Below are 21,984 nucleotides of genomic sequence, written 5' to 3' on the forward strand. Positions count from 1 at the left end.
ATACTTCCTGAGGAGATGCTGAAGTCAGAAATGTTTAGGTGAAATTTGAAAGTTAATCAAGTACTTGTACTTGATTAACTTGTACTTTCTACTTCTACTCATCTCAGAGGGGAATGTACTTTCTTCTCTCTACATTATTCTAACAGCTTTTGTTACTTTACTTTATTTTAAAAACATGACACTTTATAATAAAAAAAAATCAAACTACACATCAAAATATAAAAATTTGATTAGTCAATTATTAATCATTAACTGATTAAACGTTTATGTCATTCTGAAACGTTTCATAGTTTCAGCTTCTCAAATAAAAACTTTTGCTTTTCTTCATCTTAAATGAAAGTAAAGGTTTTGAATGTTGGTCGGACATAACGACATCTGAAGGAGTCCTTTTTTAATTCTGTTTAATTGTGACTAAAATAAATGGTTTGATCCAGAAAGAAAACCCTGCAGAAGAATCCATAATGAAAATAATCATTAACCCAATTTGTAAAAAAAATTTAACAAATGCAGGCGTAACAATAATCTAATAATGTACTATTTAATAGTGTGTGTATATATATATACACACACACACACACACACACACATATATATAGTACATCATTAGATATACTATACACACCAGGAGGGGCCATTTCTCTGCATTGTGTACTTTTACTTTTGATATCTTAAGGACATTTTCCTGCTAACGCTATTGTACTTTTACTTGTGTAGCATTTTTAATGCAGCACTTTTACTTACAATTAAGTACTTTCACATTGTGGTATTAGAACTATTACATAAGTAAAATAATCGGAATACTTCCTGCACCACTGGAGATATTAAAGGAGTTTAAAGCTGACAGAGGAGATTTAAAATAAGTAATTTTGCCCATCAAAGTCACCATAAACTCACTATATGATTATTATAACAATACATAGACATGAGTATATATATATATATATATGGTCATAAAGATAACGCAAATCTCAACATTAAGTTTATATTAGTTACGTTCCAAAAAAACATTATATAGTATAATATATAAAGTCATAAATAACTAGTTACTATAACTAACTGTAGAATAGCACACTCAGCGAATGGGTCTCTGTGAAATACAATAAAAGTGTTCAATAAGACCAATTTATACAAATTTACAGCATAACCACAAGTACCTTTTATAAATCAGAGATATTAGGGAGTAAAACACATTTGAATGTAACGAGGTTACCTCTCCACACACACTGTTAGTAATTTAAGAAAACTGTAATCAATAACCAATATCAATAATGGCATGCCAGAAGTTTTACCACCACCTCTGAGTATTTTACCTGAATACCTGTGAATGTGCTGTGTCGTAATACTACAGGAGTTTAAACACTTTCTACAAACCTAGTGGAAGAATAACTAACTTTAATGCTCTTAGAAATATAGTCATACTGTAGGAGTTAGAAACAGCAATTAGTTTCACTTAAACAGCCAATTAATAATTTATATAGACGCCATTAAGTCACTATACCCTACCATTAATATTATTAAATATATTATAGAGTTAAAAACACTTTTGAGTATAATTAATTCACTGTAATCTCATTATAAACGACCACACAGACAAATTATAAGCCTGAACATTAAGACATTATAAATTTTAAAAAGCATTAACTCGCCATAAAGTCATTAAACAGTAGCCTATAATAAACTAAATAAATATGAGGCAACATATAGTTCCCAGAGGAGTGTTATATCGATATCATGAGAGAATCTAAGAGTTACAAACACTTCCCAGTGTAATTAATTCGCCTTAAACTCATCACAAGCTACAGCAGAGACATGCAGGTTTAAATTCCTGTGGGAATCTAAAGATATTATAACATTTTAGAAAGAATTAACGTAATTAAACAGTAAAGAAAGAGACTTTACAAGTGAAAAATAATGACGTAGTAATGGTAACAGAAACTTTGGAGTACCAGAGGCAGCAGGTAGAATTTTTTAGTGACATCTTGAGACATATAATAAGAATTTAAAGGCCTTTAAGTTCTAATTAATTCACCGAAAACATCGAATAAAGTGCGTGCAGGGTTAAACCAGCTGCAGGAGTTAAACATCAGTACGGAACAGCTGTCTCCGGTGTCTCCGGTCCGTCTGCTCCCGGTGGGTCACCTCTCTTACCGCCTGCAGCAGCGCCTCTGGGCCCGGGAGAAGCTCCGGTCTGCAGGTCCCGGTCCCCCCTGAAGCTGGACGGTTCACCGGAAAGCAAAACGAAGACTGTTTTAATCCGCCGCCGGAAAACTACAAAGAGGACGTGAAGTGACGCGGCAGCAGGTCAGCAGGTGATTGGCTGCTCGGACTGTTTCCACTGAGCGGAACTAACGTTTAAAAAGGTGCTTTATTGTTGATGAGTGATGAGCCTGCAGGAGGAAACCGGAGCACGTGAAACAGCTCGAGGAGAAATTTAATCAAACTTATTAGAGGAATAAATAATTAATAAAGTCAAAATCCTGCATTCAAAAATTCAGATTAAAATAAATTTGCTCCAATTTCCTGTCGCTTGTATAGCCTATTTATGGATTTTACTTTGGTTAATGAGTATTATCTTATATGTTTTAAACTGGTAACTCCATCCCAATACTTCCCTCTAGATAAAAATAACAAAGGAAGATGAAAACCTTTTAAAAGTCAAGGAATTATCGAACTTCTGATTTAATTTGAACTTAAGTTGGACTTAGAGACATATAGCTTATAGCCTAACATGTGTAATAAATGATCTTATTACCTGTAGGCTACCTGGTGAAGTAGGCTATAAACAGAAGACTGAGGAATAAATGAATGGTGCACTATGCCAGCAATAAATATATGCTAAATATAGGCTATATTTACAAATAGGCTATATTCAGGTGATTTATTTTTGGATGTCAGAAATGACATGGCTCTTAATTTAAATACATTCTGTACTTGTGCTTTGAAGTAAAAGAAAATCAGAACACAAACAATTAAAAAAATGTTATTTATAAATCATGATTAACAAAGAAATAGTTTCAGCACAAGTTCTGTTCAGGTTTTAGGCCTATGGTCCCAAAAAGAAAGAAGATGACAGGAGTTAAACCTCAAGAAAACAGTGTCGGGAAGTTAAATTAATGTCAAAACAACTCGGAAGTTTTCAGCAGCACCAGAAGCGGAAGTCTTCTCAGTGTGCTGTGCTGGGGAAAAAAAACAGAATTAATGAAATTAAACTTTGTGTAAAATCAGTATTAAAGACGGACATGTGGCCTAGATGTTTTAAGTTCAAGATGAAAATAAAAAAAGTTCTGGAAATGTTTAAACAAATACAACAAGTGAGACTGAAGTTAGATTTATAGAAATATGTTATATCTCCAATATTAAATTAATCATATGTGGTTAAAATAATGTATCAGAGTTTAAAGGAATCTGGTTTTTGTCACTCTGCGTTCTTGTTTGGGTCAAACCTTGTAAACCAAACCGCATCCGCAGCAGAAGAGGAAAGTAGGTCCAAACCATTTTCTCCACTTACCTCTGTAATGTCAATTGCCATTGTTGGCTGCTGTATCCGCGTCGCTCCGCCCCTCCGTGTGTTGGGAGTCCGAGTCCAGCGGGATAAGGGGCAACTCGTCTCCTCCTTCAGCCGATCAGCTGGACTTCTTCCCAGGGAGACAGAGGAAGCAAGAAGCCGGAGGGAGGGAGGGGGACGCAGGCAAGAGAGCCGCCGGACAGACCCGACCACATCCAGCCAGCGCACGGGGTGGCCACAACATGTCCTTCAGCCCAAAGCACTCCACCCCCTTCTCAGTCACCGACATTTTGAGCCCGATGGAGGACAGCTACCGGAGGTTTGGAGGTATGGATCCCGCCGCGGGGAGTCTCGGGTCCCAGCTGGGCGCCTACCGGCAGCAGCAAGTCTCCCAGCCCGGTATGCAGCATCAGCAGCAGGCGCAGCAGCATCATCTTCACCACCATCACCATCACCACCATCACCTGTCCTCCTCCTCTTCATCCTCATCCTCCTCCTCTTCCTCAGCCTCGGCCACCGCAGCAGCAGCCGCCGCCGCTCTGGGACCCGGCGGGCCCTATCATGTGCCCCACGGGGTGCCGCAGTTCTCCGGGGCCGTCGGAGGATTCTGCAACGGCGGCATCGGGAACGTCGGAGACCTGCCGTCCTACCAGGACACGGTGAGGAGCGGAGGGGCGGCAGCGGCGTGGTACAGCAACCCGGAGCCCAGATACCCGACAAGTAAGAGCAGCGTCAATTAAAAAGTTCTGTTTTAAATCTGAGAAACGTTTTAAATAGAGAAAACGAGACCTGGACAGTCCGGCCTCCTGCGTTTACGCACGATGGAACAAATGTGCAAAGTTCCTAAAATGTATTGTAGTGTTTGGTATTAAAAAACGGGAAGTGACCTTTTATTGTTCATCTTAGGGCCTCGATATAATCGACTCTATAATTACTTTTTCAGAATCAGTTTAGTGACTTTAAAGCACTTTTATTTTGTAAGTCTACAGGCCTTGTTATTTAAAATATCTGTTATTATCTGTACTATCATAACATAGTGCTCATGGTGCTCCTTAGTGTCTTTAATTGCTTTAAACTAAATAAACATGAATGAACAGCTCATATTTTCGCCTTGAAAACGATATATAATCCTAAAATTATTTATGTTTATAGTAAAAAGCAAGAAGTTTACTTATTTTCCATTAAACGTTTCGTTTTATTTAATGTTTAAAAGTAATACTGTTCAGTTTTTAAAATGTATTTTTTTTAAAACAAGCCATTACACTAATTAACATTTTCCTATAGAATAATCATAATCCACTGTTTGTGAAGGATGAGATAAATGATGCTAAATGTTTGAGAGAAATGTCACCAGTTAAATTCAGCAGTTAGCTTGTTTTTATTTTACTCAAACAAGGATAATTTTTCTGCTAAGTTTCCAGATTCATGGGCCCCTCCGCCGGGATGAACATGTCCGGGATGGTGGGCAGCTTGGCCGGGATGGACTCCACCGCCAAGTCCATGGTGACGCTGCACTCCGCGCCGCGGAGGAAGCGGCGGGTTCTCTTCTCTCAGGCGCAGGTGTACGAACTGGAGCGGCGCTTCAAGCAGCAAAAGTACCTGTCCGCTCCGGAGAGGGAGCACCTGGCCGGACTGATCCACCTCTCCCCGAACCAGGTCAAGATCTGGTTCCAGAACCACCGCTACAAGCTGAAGAGGCAGGCCAAGGACAAGACCACGCAGCAGCTGCAGCAGGACGGAAGCAGCGGTGGAGGTGGAGGCGGTGGAGGCCTGTGCGCGACGACCCACCGCTCGTCCTCAGTGTCTCCGGTCCTCTCCAAGAACGGCAAGGCCTGCCGGACCGACTCCAACCAAACCGGAAACCGACAGAGCAGCTCGGGGGAGGCCATGGCGACGACCCCGCAGCAGCAGCAGCAGGTGAACCAGCTGTCGTCCACAGAGGAGCTGGAGGATTTGTCCCAAAGTCCGCCGATGGGACTACACGGTCAGATCAACATGACGCAGACGGACGCGGCGCTAATCGAGTACACAAACAGCATGATCGGCTCCAATTTACTGTACGGGAGAACTTGGTAGGGATACCGGGAGGAGGACAGACGGTATCGGGCCTGTGGGCCGCAATCCGGGGTTGGATTTTTTTCGAAGAACAGGCTGGAGGACAAAAGCACGCACCAGATCTTTTTTTTTTTCCTGTGCGTAAAGTTCCGGTTCTTTTACGCACGCAGAGACTCAAGAGACACTCGGTGGTTTTGAGCAACATGGTGCAAAAACAAACTGTATATTAGAGCCTTGAACGTCGATAATAATGTATTTTCTCCCTATTTGTTAAGTCTTTTTTTGTAATTGACAGATGTGACTGCTGCTGCATTTAAGACCATTAAAACAAAATCTAATGCGAGGAGATTCAGGATGAGGCACTCTCACTGTGCTCCCCTGTCATTTCTAGACAAAATATATTACTGCAGGTTTAAATATAAAGTTAATACAAAGTGAAGCAATAGAGGCCGGTTTGAAAACGGGAAATAATCCGGGACAGAGCTACAGAAGTTCGTTTAATTCCGAATTAAACGAATTGAGAAATATTTTCATTGGAAGTCAATAAATATTCTTTGTTACAGCTGATTTTTATTTGTTTCCAGTGTTTAATAAATGATATTTTCATTTTGGACATTTCAATGTAATTTGTGAAGTCTGAAAAAAAACATTTTCTTTAAATGGTTTTTGGATCAATGACAATTCTAATGATCATTTACAGCTGATATAAAAGCAGAATGTGGATATAAAGGATGTTTGCTGCTTAAATATACCTGAATATTCACCAGAAAATGCGTAATGCTTCAGATATAATTAACAAAAAAGAATGAAATATTTCTTTATCTTTTACCTTAATTCTATTGGGAGACTAATTAAAAATAATTTGATATTTTAAGGCATTTTTGCTTTTTAATTTAAGTAAAATGTAAGTGTGAATCAAAACATTTTTAAAAAAGCATTTCCATTACCCGAAGACACACATGATCATTCTTATCAGACAAATATAATCCCAACATCACCTTTTATTTTACATGGTTTTTTTTGTGTGTGTGTGTGGTGTTGTTTTCAACACTGGACCACTTTGGAGAGATTCCTCTCAAAAAATAAACACAGCTGGACTCTTTGTCCTTGACTCACTTGTATTTTACAAGTTTTACAGGCCGTTCATCTTAAAAATCACAGGTTACATTAAACGTGTTTTTGTGTGTGGTCGAATAAAAAGGAAATAAACCCACAAATATCATTGTACAAGAAGACATTAGAATGAAAAGAAAAAATGACATGTCTCCCCTAAAAATAGTCCCGCCCCCCCTTAAAGTCCCAAAGTCCATCATTACTTTGAGTTTAATTCCAGTTATATCTTCTGGACGGAGGAGGAGCAGGGTAACCTCTGCCAGAGCTGTAACCCTAAAAGACAAAATAAATAAAGTTAGAAGACATATATTAAACACATCTACCAATTTCCAAGTTTAGAAAATATATAGTGTAATTTGACTTTTCTCCACATGGATCAAATATCAGAAGTATTTAAATAATTTAAATTCACAGACTTGAAAACAGAAATGTTTTTAAATTTTATTTTATTTTTTATTTTTTTAAAGAGCACATTTTGATGTTTTCTTTGTATTTCAAATCAGAACTTTTCATGTGATGTTTCATGAACTCCTGGACTTAAATAAACAAAAACAACCCAACTGGAATTAATGCTTTTGTAAAATTTAGCAACATATTTCTTCATGAAAAGCTCAAATCATTGTAACTTCTACCTACAGAAGAAACCACAGAGTGAAAGTCTGTGGATTAACATGGACACTGTTTGTAGAAAGATTTTGTTAATATCACAAACCAAATTTCCCTCCATTAGTTTGGACACATAAAAGTAAAAAGTTTTGTGTTTTTGTGCACAAAATCTAAAAACAGATTATTCAGTTGTAGCTGAATAAACCAAACAAAACTGAAACATTTGAATTTCACATTTTAAAAAACACTCAGTTTCCTCTCAGTTCTCATGAATTGTTTGGAAGCAAAAGATTTTGAGAGACTCCTTTTCTCTCCTTTTGAAGTTTCCAAATTATAATGTTAAACAAGTACTTCTTCTTAAAAACAAAAATAAAGTAGCTGTTGACCAATGAGAAAACCGAAACAATCAGTCAGTGAAATAGTGAAATATATTTAAAAAAGGTCAAAATTAGTTCACATTTACGAAAATTAAATATCAACAAAGCCCTGAATGGATAATGGAGCAGATAAACTTACTCAATTTATAAATTAACTTAATCACTTAACTGCTTAAACATTTAATGTTTCCAAGTTTGATTCTCTTGTGTTTTATATGATCTCTCAGTAAATTGGAAATCTTTTGAGTTTCTTATAATCTCCTGACATTTTACAGACAATTAATTGATTAATTCATTAATTGAGAGTTAAACAGACCGATAAAATCGATAACAATGTTTTATGTCAACATTTTAATCAGCTGATGCTCTTCTAGAGAATTAATGACCAAAATGTAAAAACAGGACTAATATTTAAGACTTTAGAAGAAAAGGCTGCCACGAGTTCAGCTTTCAAACTACAACTTAAAGGAATTTCATTAATTTCAACTGGGAAGTCTGGACAAACGCTTTCAGCATCGTCAGCAACAGCCAATCAGATTCTTTTGTTGTTGTTGTTTCACAATAAGTTGCAGCCAAACTTCAAACTTCAGCTCTTTACAACTTTTATTCATAAGACGGAAGGAAGTAAAAAGTTTGTATTTACGACCTGCCAGCAAAGACGACGTGTAAACTTCAGACGTTTAGAAACTAACTCGGACTGACGTCTCTGAAAGGATTTACCTGTTGTTGTTGTCCCCTGTTGTCCCTGCGATCGTGCCAGTCGTCTCTACGCTGATCGTAGCGCTGCTGGTAGCTGCCCGGCCCCGCCCCTCCCCGTCCGCGGGTCGCGTTCTGCTGGTACGCCGACTGCTGCGACTGCGTGGCCCGATCCCAGCCGTGACCCCCGCCTCCGCCTCCGTACTGCTGCTGCTGCTGCTGCTGCCTGGGGACGCCAACGCATCAAATCTGTTAGCTTGTGAAAAACTCACCGTCAAGTACACTCCGTTAACGAGGTCTCCAATGAACACACACATTTTCTAACATGTCGGACTCCAGGTAGTTTCTGTCTGAAGTGGAAATAAAGACCTTGGAAGAAGATGCATAAAATAACAGTCACCTCGGATGTTTCAGGTAATCTCAGAGTGAAGTTAGAGAACACTTTTCCACAGGCGAGAACAGGCTCATTCACGAGAACGAGGCCATTTTAAAGTGTTACAGCATGTTGACATAATCACCTTTTAATTAATTTCTGACGAACACCAGCTTGTGCTCTAAAAGTTACACAATATTGGCTGGACTGTGTTTCCCAGCGCGGGTTAAAAATGACCGAGTGCATGAATCAAATGAGACATTATGTAGTTTTTTTAAAGATACAGAAATCAGAAGCTCCACCTGCATTGTGTCTTTAAAATATAGTGTCACAACATTACCTGAGTTTTGGTAGCAACATTGTACTTTTGAGTAATACACACACGTGCTTCCATGTAACAAAACATGCCAAACTTTATAATAAGTATTAGAGCTGCAACGATTAGTCGATTAATTCATCACAAGAAAATTTATCAATTATTATTTTGATAATCGTTTCAGTCATTTTTTTAAGCTAAAATGTGGAAAAATGCTTGTTTAACCTTCTTAACGTGAGGAATTGCTGCTATTCTTTGTCATTTCTGACCGTAAATAAAGAGTCTTTGGGTTGTGGACTGTTAGTTGGACAAAAGAAGCGACGCTGTGGGCTCTGGAAAATTGTGACCAACACTTTTCACAATTTCTTGACATTTTAAAGACTAAACGATTAGTCGATTAATCGTGAAAATAGTCGGCAGATTAGTCGATAATGAAAATCATCGTTAGTTGCAGCCCTAATAAGTATTTAATGACGTTTGAAGACACGCGGATAAAAAAAAAGAATTCAAGATGAAAGAATAAGTTTATCGAGTTTATCAGCAGTATCAGTATTTCGGTAACAAATGAACTGGTTCAGTCATTTTTCAGGTAAAAACAGCGACGCCGGGTTGTGGCTTCTCCATTTTGAGTATTTTGTAAACTTAACATCTTTGGGTTTTGTGGTCGCAGACATCAGCTTGGACTCATTTTTTTCTATTTTCTAATGTTTCATTGACTAAACAGTGAATCGAAAAGTCATCTACAGATGTATTAATTTAAAAACTAAGTAACAAGTCGATACCAACTTTCTCAACGAGTCCTAAAGTTCAATTTCATTCATAATAAACAAGTCTGATTTAACTTTAAAGTTTAGATTTGTTCATGTTATGAGGAATTTCCAGCCGACTGACAAAATATTGAACTTTCTGATCCGACAAGAGAGGCGGCCTTTAACTCTGCTTTGAAGTGACCCCGTTGACGGCCGTTTGCTGAGGGATCGAGCTCTCAAAAAGATAAATCAGCCTCTCCTCTCAGATGACTTAGCGTCGATTCACATCAAAGCACAGAGTATGAAATTAACCGTATTCACATATGGCTCGTCCCTGAGATGAGGCGTCCGTGGGACCGAGTGAAGAGTCGGCACGCCACGGCCCTCCAAAACCGCCGCCGGACAATGTGTCAATCCAACGGAGGATATTAAAAGTCTCTTCTTTGTAACAATGAAGGGAGAAGAAACTAAGCGCAGCGGCCCCATCCCTCATTACTGAACCATGTCACACTCTGGCCAGCGCCGGACTTAACCGAGCGCTGGAATCCGTAATCCCCTCTCCTCCAAGTTCCTCCTGCATTTCATTTGGTCCGATCCCGGGTAGTTAAAGAAACTGTTTTCAGTCGCTGCTAATAACTACTGACCTGAGGTGACACAGAGCCACAATGGGCCTGAAAAGTTGAACCAGAGAACCTGATTAGGACTTTGGAGAGGTCTGGAGCCAGGATCAATAGCCGGACTTGTGCGGCCGCGGGCGCAGGGAAACGCCGCAGCCTCCAACAGCATTAGTGATGCCTCATTAAGTTGCACAAACCTCCTCGAGAGAAATTTGTTTTAGAGAGACGGGGAGAAATCTTAATTCAGCAGCAGCAGCACAGCCCCCCCAACGGAGGAAGGCAGAGCGCCGGTGTAGAAAGGCTGGAAATCTGCAGGGAGGGGGGGGGACGAGCTGCAGAAACCATAAACCAGGGCCTTAACGCGTTTAATGCACGAGTTCTACCAGGAAATGCTTTATGTGGTCAATAAAGTCCTTTCTTCCTTCTTTTAGAGTTAACCGATGAACACAAATGTTTTACAAACAGCGTTTATATCAAACTTAACCACACAAACAGATTTAAAACAAGCAGACCGGCCGACTCACCTTGGATACTGGGGCTGCTGGTAGGAGGGAGGCGCTCCCAGCAAACTGTTCTGCCTGGAATCTGCGGAGAACAAAAGGCCACATGTTCAGAAGTGGTTCTGCTGAGTCGAGTTGGAAGTTTTCGAAGAAGCAGAGAGCTCAGTCCTCGGAGGAAAAGACGGCAATTTGTCCTAAATTTTAACCTGCGTCTGTGAGCTCCTAATACAATATGAAACGTGCAGCACGGAGCGGGTTGTTGTTAGCTGTTATTCTTTCATGTTTTACCTCAAACGTTAACCCGCGATTCAGTTTAATTACTCAACAGTATCATAACTAAGGGAATATTTCACATCCACATCATCTGAGTCGCCTGTATTGAGTTAAACTGTAATGAAACCTGAGAAAATCCTCCAGTTTCATTGTTTACAAGCCAAAACTACAAGGATTTGACATTAAACATGGATCCTAATTAACCCAATTCAAGCTTTAACCTTGAAGATAAAAAAAAGAAATAAAAATACTAAAATTTCTGTCATGGATACAGAACAAATCAGTTCATGATAAAATTAAGGTCTTTGAAAACGTTGAATCGCGGCGGGCTGTGGAAGTGGAGGGGCGGAGGAGGAGGGGCGGGTGGGGGGGCAGTGGCAGGCGAGGGAGAGCCGGAGCGCCACATTTGCATTTTTTGTTCAGAAAATGAAATAAGCATTCAGCCGGCAGCATTGTGGACGCCTCAAGTACCCTGGTTCCATGGCTGCAAGCCCTTCACAAAGACACACTTTAAAAAAAAAAAAAAAAAAAGGAGCTAACGGCTTCTTCCAGATTCACTGTTGCCAAGGCGATGACCAGCTGCGAGCCGCGGACTTGTTTGTTTATAGGGGCAGGCCTGCCGAGTGGCTCGGCTCTGGGTGGGTGAAGGGTGCCACGAGGAGGGAAGGAGTCCGAGTAAAATAAATAAATAAAGAGGATTCGGCCGGGACGAGTTCACAGAAGCAGATACTGACGCTTCGGGGTTGAAGCCGTTTAAAGTGAGTACAGGTATCAGAGCGGGCGGGGTGCTGCGGCCAAATCTGTATATCTAATTTAACATATTTACATCTAGAACTTATTATTTTAATTATCTATTCATCTGTTCCGAGCTTCAAAAATGTGATTAATCAATTAGCCCAAAGCTATTTTTGAAGCAAATATTGTCAAAATGATCAGGGTCCAGCTTCTCAAACGTACATATTTTCTGGTTTTTAGGTTTTCATCCAGATGTAGTGCAAATTTTAAATGACAAGGCAAAAGAAAACTCGAATTAATGCGTGTTCCCGCCGCTCGTGACTATCAGGAGTTGAGCGCGTCAAGATTAACAGTAGGTGGTGCTATTTCTGTAAAAACACATTTTGTTTTTAATCGATTGCCAACTTCTTCACTTTAGCTGAGCGTAGAAACTCTTTGGTTGACTTTTGTGAATTTTAGAGCATTTCCACTCATTTTCCAAAACAGGTCGACACACTTATCGATCAACTAAATAGCTTTATAATTTTGGATTGTTCAATAAAACATGACATTTGAAGACGTCATATGTGAGTGAGGGACCTTTGTTTACTTTTTGCTGGCATGTTAAAAAGACCAAACAATGAATCGATTGATCTAGAAAATAACTGGCAGAGTACCTGATGATAAAAATAACAGTTGCCCCTAAATCTGTCGTTCTTTTAGGATTCATCGTTCAGTCATATGACTTCAAATACAATTCTCAAAAACTGTTTAAAGATAAAAGATTAACCTTATTTCTATTTCAGTCAATAACAAATTGACAAAAATGGTGAAAAAACGACAAAAAAACAACGACACACAAGCGAACAAACAAAAAAACTCCACCAAGGCCCCATAATTCAGTTTGTTATTGATTACAGAGAAAAATAACCAGTTCAAGTCAGACGAGGGATTGACATTTTACTATCAATTTAAAGGGTAAAAGGTATGTTTTCCCCATATTTAAACAAATCACGTCTCCCCTCTCTCTATGATGGCCGCCCCCCATCCCCCCTCCTTGAGTGTGGCCATTCAGATCTGCCAGAAACACTTTTGATTTCCGACATCACGTCGTACGAACCACTTCTTTTCTAGTATAACCTGGCCTTGACTTTCCCAGATTTCATGGAAATTCCCATCGTAGCTCCCTGACACCACCAAATATGCATTTATATGATCTGAAAGATTCTAAATAATGTTCATTATATTCAGGTTTAAATGGATGAACAAATGAAGGTGATGTGTGGAGGATACAAGTGTCTGCAAAGCACCTGGGAAAAGGTTCTCTGAACATGCGAACATGAGCAGAATGACGGCTCCTGACTTCTAGCCTCCATACATTTTCAGCCCTTCCCCCAACGACAGAAACTGAATCTGCTAAATGTTTCTTTGCGATGTGACAGACCTGACAGCAACGACCAACTCTTACAAAGGTGTTCTGGTTATTGTGATGTTTTTAGCCATGTTAGCATTTAAGACATTCACGTCCCCTTAGAATTAAATAAAAACGTTGATGATCCCTCAACGTTCCTTCAGGCGCCAGCATCAGGTCACATTTTTCATTTATGACCAAATTCCTGCAAATCTGATGACATCAGCTGTACTTTGTGTTATTTAGCTCGCGTTAGCATGCTAACCTGCTAAACTAACGTGAGGAACATGATCACATTGCACCTGCTTTAGAATGTTTCATTTAGTGCCGCCTCACTTAGTCTTGTTTTTTCTCCAATTGTCCAGCTAAAGTTTACTTTATATACACGTGTTTAAAGTTGATCTGTTAAATCCCCAAAGCTAACACAGCTGGCATTAATCTGTAAATTCTAGATCCAAAGTTTCCAACATTATTTGGGTCTTAGGACATAAAAGCTTTGACATCAAGATTTTCATGAGTCACAAACCTGAAACCCATTTTGAGGATTTATATATTTATATATCCAAAACTGACCCCACTTACTGAAGGAAAAAACTCTGGGCTACATTAGTGTCTGGCTTAAATTGACTTTAAAATTAATAAGAAAAATAAAGAAATAAAAAGTCACAAGTTTGTTTGGACCATCTGATATTTATTTTAGGCTCAATATCAGGGAAAGTGTAAAACTTTGGGATTGTCGAGTATTTTGGAACCAAAACCATTAAAATGAAAGAAAAACCTGAATTAATCTGTTTATGACCGGATAACGTAAAAGGGAAGTCAAGCAGGAAATATTCCACCAGCTCTCTGCTGACCACACCAAAAAGTAAAAGACACAATTACCAGCCAGCAGGCAGACTGCTGTCGGCACATTATCATCAGGTTTTTTGTCATTCAGTTTTCATGTTTGATTATCTCCTCCACCAACAAACTTTAAGTGGACCACCCAGTTGGGTTCCAATTATAACTCCACAACACTCTGGTCTTCTTTTCCTCATCGCCAGCGATGCCTCAAAAGAGAGACTTACAAGTGGACACCTGTCAATCTCTTTAATTAACAATGATCTGAAAGTGTATAGACCTCCAGTCTGCGCCGGACAAAAGCCAACAAAGGATTACGCTTTAAATCCTTAAAACACACTGTGGCCACTGTATTAATGCAGGGATTACAACCGCGCTAAACAACTAAACGTCTCTCTCCACCTCTTTTCAATTAGTTCAGCGACTATTTGACTCAGATCCCATCCAGCCAGCTCAGGTCTGATAACAGAAGCGGGACAGTAACATCTCTGTCCGCTGGACAAAGCAGACAGACGGGACTCCCAGAACGTCATCTGCCGCCGCTTCACATATTTCAGTCATCTGGTTTTTGCCTGCGACCGTACAATACCCGATCTCTAGTACAACTACAAAATAATTAATAACACAGATGCCTTTTTGGAAGTTTGGCTAATGTTGCAACTGAAAGAACGTCATCTAAAAATGACTTACTTAAATCAGAACTGTCCAATCAAAAATAAGCCTGAACAAATAGGCATGCAACAAAAAATTCTACTCTATGGGCCCATTTTGTTTGGGCGCTTAAAAAGTATAATATGAGCACATTATGAACCAAATGAAAGTCGATAAAGAAGAACACTGAGCCATTGTCAAGTCCTCCAATACCTTCTAACCCACTAAAGTAAAAGTTTCTGTTTAAGCTCTTGGTGCACCATTAAATGCTCCATCTCTGAGGATGCAGAGCTTCAATCAATGTGGGAGTAGCAACAAAGCACAAGCAAAGTGCAGCTATATTTCCAACTGATGCTTCAGTACATGAGCAGACAACAGTCTCCTGGATTGTTCAAAATAATAATGTTATGTAAATATAATGTTTTATAAGACTTCTTTTGACAAAGTTTTGTAAAAATACAAATAGTTATCATCAAGGCCCCATGCGTTTGGTGACCCCTTGTTATTGAAGTCCGCCGGCGTGAGCAGCCATTATGTGTAGTTGTTATTCTGAAGTGGTTGGGGAGTTTGGAGGCTTATCAGCCACTGTGGCCGCTGGATGAATCCGTTACTTTGCTTCCAAGGTTAAAATTTGGTGTCACTGTGTGTCAAGACAATAATGGCCACCAGCAGAGACTCCCCGGCTGGTTATTAAACACCAGCTGGTCCGGCTGCAGAGCACAAAGCCCTGCAGCATGTTTCAGAGGCAGCGTGTTGACACATCACCGCAGGAGGTAGCTGCACCGTCAAAGGGGGAAGTTAACTTTGGTTTCAACCCTCTTCAGAGCGCATCACACACCCAATCAAACGGGATCCTCCCGGATGCTTTTATCAGAGGAGGCCACTGTGTCCAGCGGAGCCACTCGACAGTCTCATTACCGGCCCAGGTCTCCCACAACGCTAATCAACAAACCACCACCCCCCAAAATCACAAAAGCCCAGAAGCAAAGCCGCAGTGATTACTGGCCAAGCAGAAGATTGGCCCTGAGAAAGTGTTCTCTGGACAAAAGCAGGCCTCTGGCCTCCTGCTGCAGGATAAGGCCTACTTGTCTGGATAATCACATTCCTAAGGATGCCAACATTATAGCTGCCCAAGTTAAGTTCAGTTTTAACCATCAATGTTAAACAGAAGTCAGAAAATTCAGTCATGTGTGTTATTAATGTGTTATAATTCTGGATGCTGAGAGTTAAAACTCTTATTTTGGACCAGTGCTGAGCATGTGACTGTCATCACTCGAGGAAAAGTCAAAGGTTTAGAACTTTAAACAGACCAAAATCAGCAGAAATCAAATCTAATATCAAAGCTAACTTCGACAATGGCATTTCTGCTCCAGGTACTTGATATAATAAACCTGATATAATAAAAATCATCCTCTGTCGCCAGATCCAGGCAGAGAGAATCACAGACGAGTCACGCTCAACATTTTCCAATATTGCCATTTGTTAAAGTAACAATTTTCCAAACGATGATGGAAAAAATATAGAGCAAGGACCGAGATAAAAAAAACATGTCCTGGACCGCTAATTGGCAAGTTTAACATTAAGAACGAGCGGCAGAGGCCAGGGGAGGTGCTACCGCAATCCGGAGGAGCCAAAAACCCCCATTTGCATCAAGTGCCACCAGAATAGCTCCGACTCCCCCGCACGCCATCAGTGGGCAGATGAGATTATTCATCTACTTGCAAATTGGCACATCAAAGTCAAACTGGAGAAGAGCTGGCAGAGGACCGCGGGGCCGGGGGCCGAGCACAGACCGTGATTAGGAGCTGGGAACTAGATTCTGCCTCCACGTGACGAGCTGCTCGACCATCCATCACGTGACGAACAAAAGGCAGCCATTTATCCATATTTGCGTCTTAAACGGAGCAACAATTTCGCAGCTGTGTACCCAAAGCGTATTAACAATATCCGTTTGCCCGTCTGTCTACTGTGTTTATGTTTCAGGCTTTTATGCGAAGCTGTTTTTTTATTAACAAGCATTTTCTGTGTTCTGGCTCAAGGACGATAACAGGGCAGAAAGGGGGGGGATGTTGTTGGCTTTCCTTCTTGATATCATTTATAAAAACTTGTTCAGAGGAAGATCCAGAAAGCTGCATTTAATCTGCACATGATCTTTATTTCAAACACAAACATGAGGACAAGGTTTTTAACATTTGGTAACCACAGATTCTGTTCTGACACCTACTTATTTACTATTTGTAGGGCTGGGCAATAAAACAATAATTATCCCAATATGATTTTCCTTAATAACAAAAAGCACTTAATTTTTCTATTCAGATGTTTATTTTGTTGAGGAAACGGGACTAAAAAAAAATGATTTTATCATAACAGTGTTTTGTTCTGCCTCAGATATGTGAAGTGATCCACTGTTTGGCATCAAGTGTTTGTTCCAACCATAAAAGAAAAGTTTAAAACCACAATTCCTTCAACTTTCACTCAGGAGCAGAAATCAGCCTTTACACTTGAAAGAAATAATGATTTGTGATAATTATCAATATCGAATGTTTTTTTATCGTGATAAAATTTTCGCCAGCTCTACTTAAAGTTGATAAAATGTCTGTCTGACATATGGAAATAGCAGCTGCAGCTACTTGATCCAAACACTGGAAGTCCTGGTTCAAGGCTTTAGAGCTGATCAGCATAAATGATGTATGAATCAAAGTTCAACTGGAGAAACTCCTGAAATTGACGTGGCCACTGGAGAGAAGACTCTGTGGGAGTTGTTGGAACTACAGAAACACTCAGTGGACCTGCATATCCAGAGGTTCTTCCCTCAGCAGTCCAGACAGTGCAGAGAGCTCACAAATCCAACAACAAAGTAAAATTTTGGGTTCATGTTAGCGCCGGCTAAAAATGAGAAGCTGCAACCTGAATGTTTTGTACACTGCTGCTATTTGCTGCCAAGAAGAAAGAGTTATTTTGTATTATGCGTTACCAATTATCTCCTTGAAATAAAGAAAAGCTCTCTTATCTCTTAAATATTACAGTTTAGTGGATTAACAGTTGTAAGACTACGATACATATGGTGCCACGAAATGTTGTTTCACTATATTTGATTACAATTTATAGAATAGAAGAGTTTACTGGACAAAAACTAGGGAACGTATTGACCATTAACAAAGGGGATTGGCTGAAAGCACCAAATCACTAATAAAATAGTTTAATATTTTACTATTTCTCATTCAGGAAGCAAAAAGAAAACCTCATGAACACATCACAGTGACCTCTCTTTTCATGATAACTAGAAGAACATTTTAAGGAAGACGACATTGTGAGCCAAAAGAAACATTTAGCTGAACTTAATGGGATTGGTATAATAAGTAGTGGTGTAATAATACAGAACATCGTACTGCATTATTCAATGCAAGGCTACAGCTGCGAATCTGACAATTCACCCATTAAATTCATGGCCTTGGAAGCAGCAGTTTAACAACCCCATTACTTTTATAAAAAAAAAATAAAAAAACAACTTTAAACTCCATTTTTCTTTGTCAAATTCCAAGTCTGTTGAGACGAGCTGAGATGATGCGTCTCCACAAGTGAGTGCGTTTGTTACACCGCAAAGCCGTTTTGGTTTTGTTATTTACACCAGAATGTACAGATATAAGATCTGCTTTCAGGAATGTAGCCATTATTTTATTGTGACCGTAGAGAGGAGATGGGAGTCTTGATCCATGATCTCCACTTGTTAAAAATGTTCCACTTAAATGAGAACCATGTTAATGTGTGGCGCAATTACAGCGGAGATAAATTCAAATAAACACCATTATCCATTGTAGTTTCACCTTTAAGGATGTGTGTGTTTCTTACGTTGGAAAGGCTGGTGGTGGCCGCCGCTGTGTGGAGAACGGTAGTTTCCTTGTTGGTAGCTGTTGGGGGCGGGGCGTTGCTGTACTGTCCGCCATGTTGGTTTCTGTTCAGACTGTGACTGAAGGAAGAGAAGAAAGTGTTTAGTTAGACTCTAACTCACAACAACACGTCCTCTTTCAACAAATTATTGTCACAGAAAAATCAAATCACTAGGGGTGTGACGAGATATTAAAACGTGACAATATTTCTCGTTGAGATGAAAATCTGTCTCACAACTGCAACTTTTAAAATTGTTTGTGTGGCAGCATTGTTTAGCATTTTGTGACTTTCTGTTGAATAAAAAGACAATTTTTCCAGTCGTATATTTCATCATTGAAGATTTCTTAAAATATAGTGTTAGAATATCGTCTGGTCCTGTTCTCGTGAACCCTATACCGTGCATCGCCTCGCCCCTTGAGGCCCATTTTATACTCCTGTGTAGGGTCTACGTGCCGGGCGAGCAGGCTAACTTCTGCTTTAGCCCTCCGCTAACGGGAATGGGGGTAAAAATTGTATACGTGCGGCCAAGTGAAGAGTGATCACATTCTGATAGTGAAACGAGTCATTTCGCTCGGGTTGTGAGCTCAAATATATTGACCCACCGTGTTACAGCTGCTGTTTTGGCCGATAGTAAGTTACTTTTAGGAAAGTGCGCCTGCACGTATTTGATTGTCCACAGCAACGCCTTGCAAGGTGGCGTCACGTTGGCCAGAAAAGTCAGAGCCTGGTTCCCTTTCAAGGTGACGATCCACAAACTAAAAGCCTTTTTTTAATGCCAAGGGCCCAACGTCCGCCTGCTGTGCACCAGATACGTAGACATAAACCTCAGGGTAGCTGGAGAACAATTACTATCTCACAAAAAACTCCTGAGAAAAATCTGGAGAAGAAGAAGGTGGTGCAGATCTTACACCTTGTTGAAACCTTTCTTCCAGCACTTAAACTACTCCACAAATGGTTGCAGAGTTATTGATGTTGGTGAAAAAAAGTCCTAAACGTGTTGACAACTCGACATTAAAAAGGTTGTGGCTCAGCAGGCAGAGTGGGTTGTCCCCTGATCACAAGGTTGGGAGTTTGATTCCCAGCTCCACATGCTATTTAGAAGAACCTCCATCATATCGGAGGCGTACAACATGTTTCATGGCTCAGACTGAACTGACACAGAACAGTCCACGTTGAATCAAACTCAAATCAAAGCAACAACAACAAAAAAAAGATCCTTTTCTCCAGGTTTTCTTGCTCTCCATCCTCTGAGCACCTGCCTGTTTGGCCCCATCAAGGCACATTAACTGCATGAATTACAGAATTAACGACTTAGTTTAGTAGGAAAAAGGGGAAAAAAATTGGAATACATTCTGTTTCTTCAAATCCGTGCATAATTAATTCCCAAACACGCCATAGTAGGACCGAGCCAGATGTTCAATTATTCACATTTCCTTAATGATAATATCAATGTGTGGAGGAAGGAGCTTAGATCACAATCAAGGACGGCTGGTTAATGGGGAGCGATACAAACATTTAAACACATTTTCCATTTTAAAATACTGTACGCTTCCCCCAAATCTGAATACTGAGTCACTGCAGAATCAGCAGTCATTGTTAATCACTCCTTACTATAAAATTATATCATCATGCCAGGCAAGCTGTTTTAGAAGCAGGTGTGTGTTTGTTTAAGCTGCATAAAATGAATTAACAGACTATCTACCTGTCTGTCTGCATTTGAACAATATGGAAATTTACTGAGCGCAAATCTATTGTGTTTCTTTTCTCCCAAATTTCTCATTCATCTGTCCGAGAGAGAGTAAAAATCAGGAAGATCTTCATCAGGCCTTGTAGACAAGACAGATGGACCGTTTGCAGTAAATGGTAACTTACCCCAGAGCCCGGAAGCCGGACTGGCCCAGGTGAGCCTGCTGTCTGTTTGGGTTGAAGCCCAGCTGGGGTCTCCATGGCTCCCTGTTCCCCCTCTCCCAATCCCCTGGCTTCAGGACCTTATTGGGCATCCTGCAAAAAAAAAAAGAAACCCCAACATAAATCACAGACTGAAAGGTGATGTCGTCTCTACTGAAACCCTGCAGACTCTCGTGTTTGTCTGATGTTTCTCAATTAACCAATAAATGAGAATAAAAGCAAAATTCCATATCTGAAAAACAAATTCTGATCGCTATGAAAAGTTGGTGTCTTTTTTCCCCCCGTTGTTTTAAATAGAAGACGTTGTGTATTTTAAGAAAACATCAAACAAAATAACAGACATTAATTTTTGGTTATTTAGACCAGACTCAAAGTCCGAGGCTGTGGGCCTCCACTCAGACAAAGCTTGGAAAAAGGCGCCCGCTCACACCCTCTGGGTTCATTTGCTTAGCTTCACTCAATTCCTGGATGCCTATGGAATCATGATTATGCTATATGATCCCACAGACACTCAACAACTGAGCCAATACAGCAGAATCACATAAAAAAAAGATTTGTCCTAAGGCCTTTATTAGTTTGACTGAGAAAGTGAGCCTCACTGCTGCGCTGGGTCACATGTTCCTCCATCACCATGAACACACACACTGTAGTTTATTCTGACTCAGCCCCACATACACTGTCCTGCTGCCCCAAATACTCACTACAGCACCACATGTGGATTCATCCGCCGCTGAAAATAGTCCCCAACAAATGCTGTTTGTCAACAGTGAGCAGCTGTTTTAGGAAATTACTAAGCCTTTTAATAAGATTATATTATAAAATATTTTTTTAAAGATTTAGGTCTTCAATAGGAACCAATGTGCTCGGAGCTGAGAGCCATAGACAGGAAGTCAGAAAGTATTGGCAGATGAAATGACACGTTGGTTTTCATCTTTTTACGTGACAAAAAAAGGAAAAAGGCTTAAACGTCTGCCAAGACATATCTGACATAAATAAAGTTTAACAAAGAAAATCCCTCACTTGGCTCCAGAAAGGAGGACCGCCTTGAACACAAAGTCATCTGCATACTGGGGATCCTTGAACTTCACTCTGGAAAAAAAACAAACAAACAACAAAAACATTTTCATTTGAGGAAAAAAAGATTTCCATTAGCTCACTTTTTTTTTTTTTTTTAAAGGAAACATTTCCCCTTCATCACAGAGATGCCGAGTTTGTGGTGTTTGATGTCGAGGATTATTCTGTGATAAGTGTTGTCATTTTCTTCTCTGCCCGCCTCGTCCACTTCACCCTGTCATTTTCGACATGTTCCTGAATGTTTTTTTCACCCTCAGAGAACCCTCACTTATATCACTAATAACAGGTGGGTGCACACAAACACACACAAACAAACAC

General features: G+C 40.0%; 2 protein-coding genes across 2 annotated transcripts in view; one reads left to right on the forward strand and one right to left on the reverse strand.

The window, feature by feature from the left end:
• The first annotated feature begins 3,493 nt into the window (after window positions 1–3,493).
• On the forward strand, window positions 3,494–6,713 carry LOC119908898 (homeobox protein Nkx-2.4-like). The gene is made up of 2 exons (XM_038726815.1): window positions 3,494–4,225; window positions 4,920–6,713. The coding sequence occupies exons 1-2, from the start codon at window positions 3,748–3,750 to the stop codon at window positions 5,579–5,581; spliced, it is 1,140 nt and encodes a 379-aa protein (XP_038582743.1). The 5' UTR covers window positions 3,494–3,747; the 3' UTR covers window positions 5,582–6,713.
• Window positions 6,714–6,741: 28 nt separating this feature from the next.
• xrn2 (5'-3' exoribonuclease 2) overlaps window positions 6,742–21,984 on the reverse strand; it is a 37,050-nt gene continuing 21,807 nt past the window's right edge. Inside the window, 7 exon segments of the mRNA XM_038726814.1 lie at window positions 6,742–6,946; window positions 8,377–8,578; window positions 10,932–10,992; window positions 18,646–18,708; window positions 18,711–18,763; window positions 20,557–20,685; window positions 21,613–21,681. Coding sequence (XP_038582742.1) covers window positions 6,884–6,946; window positions 8,377–8,578; window positions 10,932–10,992; window positions 18,646–18,708; window positions 18,711–18,763; window positions 20,557–20,685; window positions 21,613–21,681 — 640 coding nt within the window. The 3' untranslated portion in view covers window positions 6,742–6,883.

Source organism: Micropterus salmoides, unplaced genomic scaffold (genome assembly GCF_014851395.1).
Source record: "Micropterus salmoides isolate LMB-PRFRI ecotype aquatic unplaced genomic scaffold, ASM1485139v1 Ms_hic_scaffold_18, whole genome shotgun sequence".
NCBI lineage: Eukaryota > Metazoa > Chordata > Actinopteri > Centrarchiformes > Centrarchidae > Micropterus > Micropterus salmoides.

What these genes read in the sequence shown, in the direction of transcription:
- LOC119908898 (XM_038726815.1), top strand. Translation starts at nt 3,748, where the DNA reads ATGTCCTTCAGCCCAAAGCACTCCACCCCCTTCTCAGTCACCGACATT. An exon ending in GGAGCCCAGATACCCGACAA is followed by an intron (nt 4,226 to 4,919) that starts GTAAGAGCAGCG and finishes TTTTCTGCTAAG; the next exon opens with TTTCCAGATTCATGGGCCCC.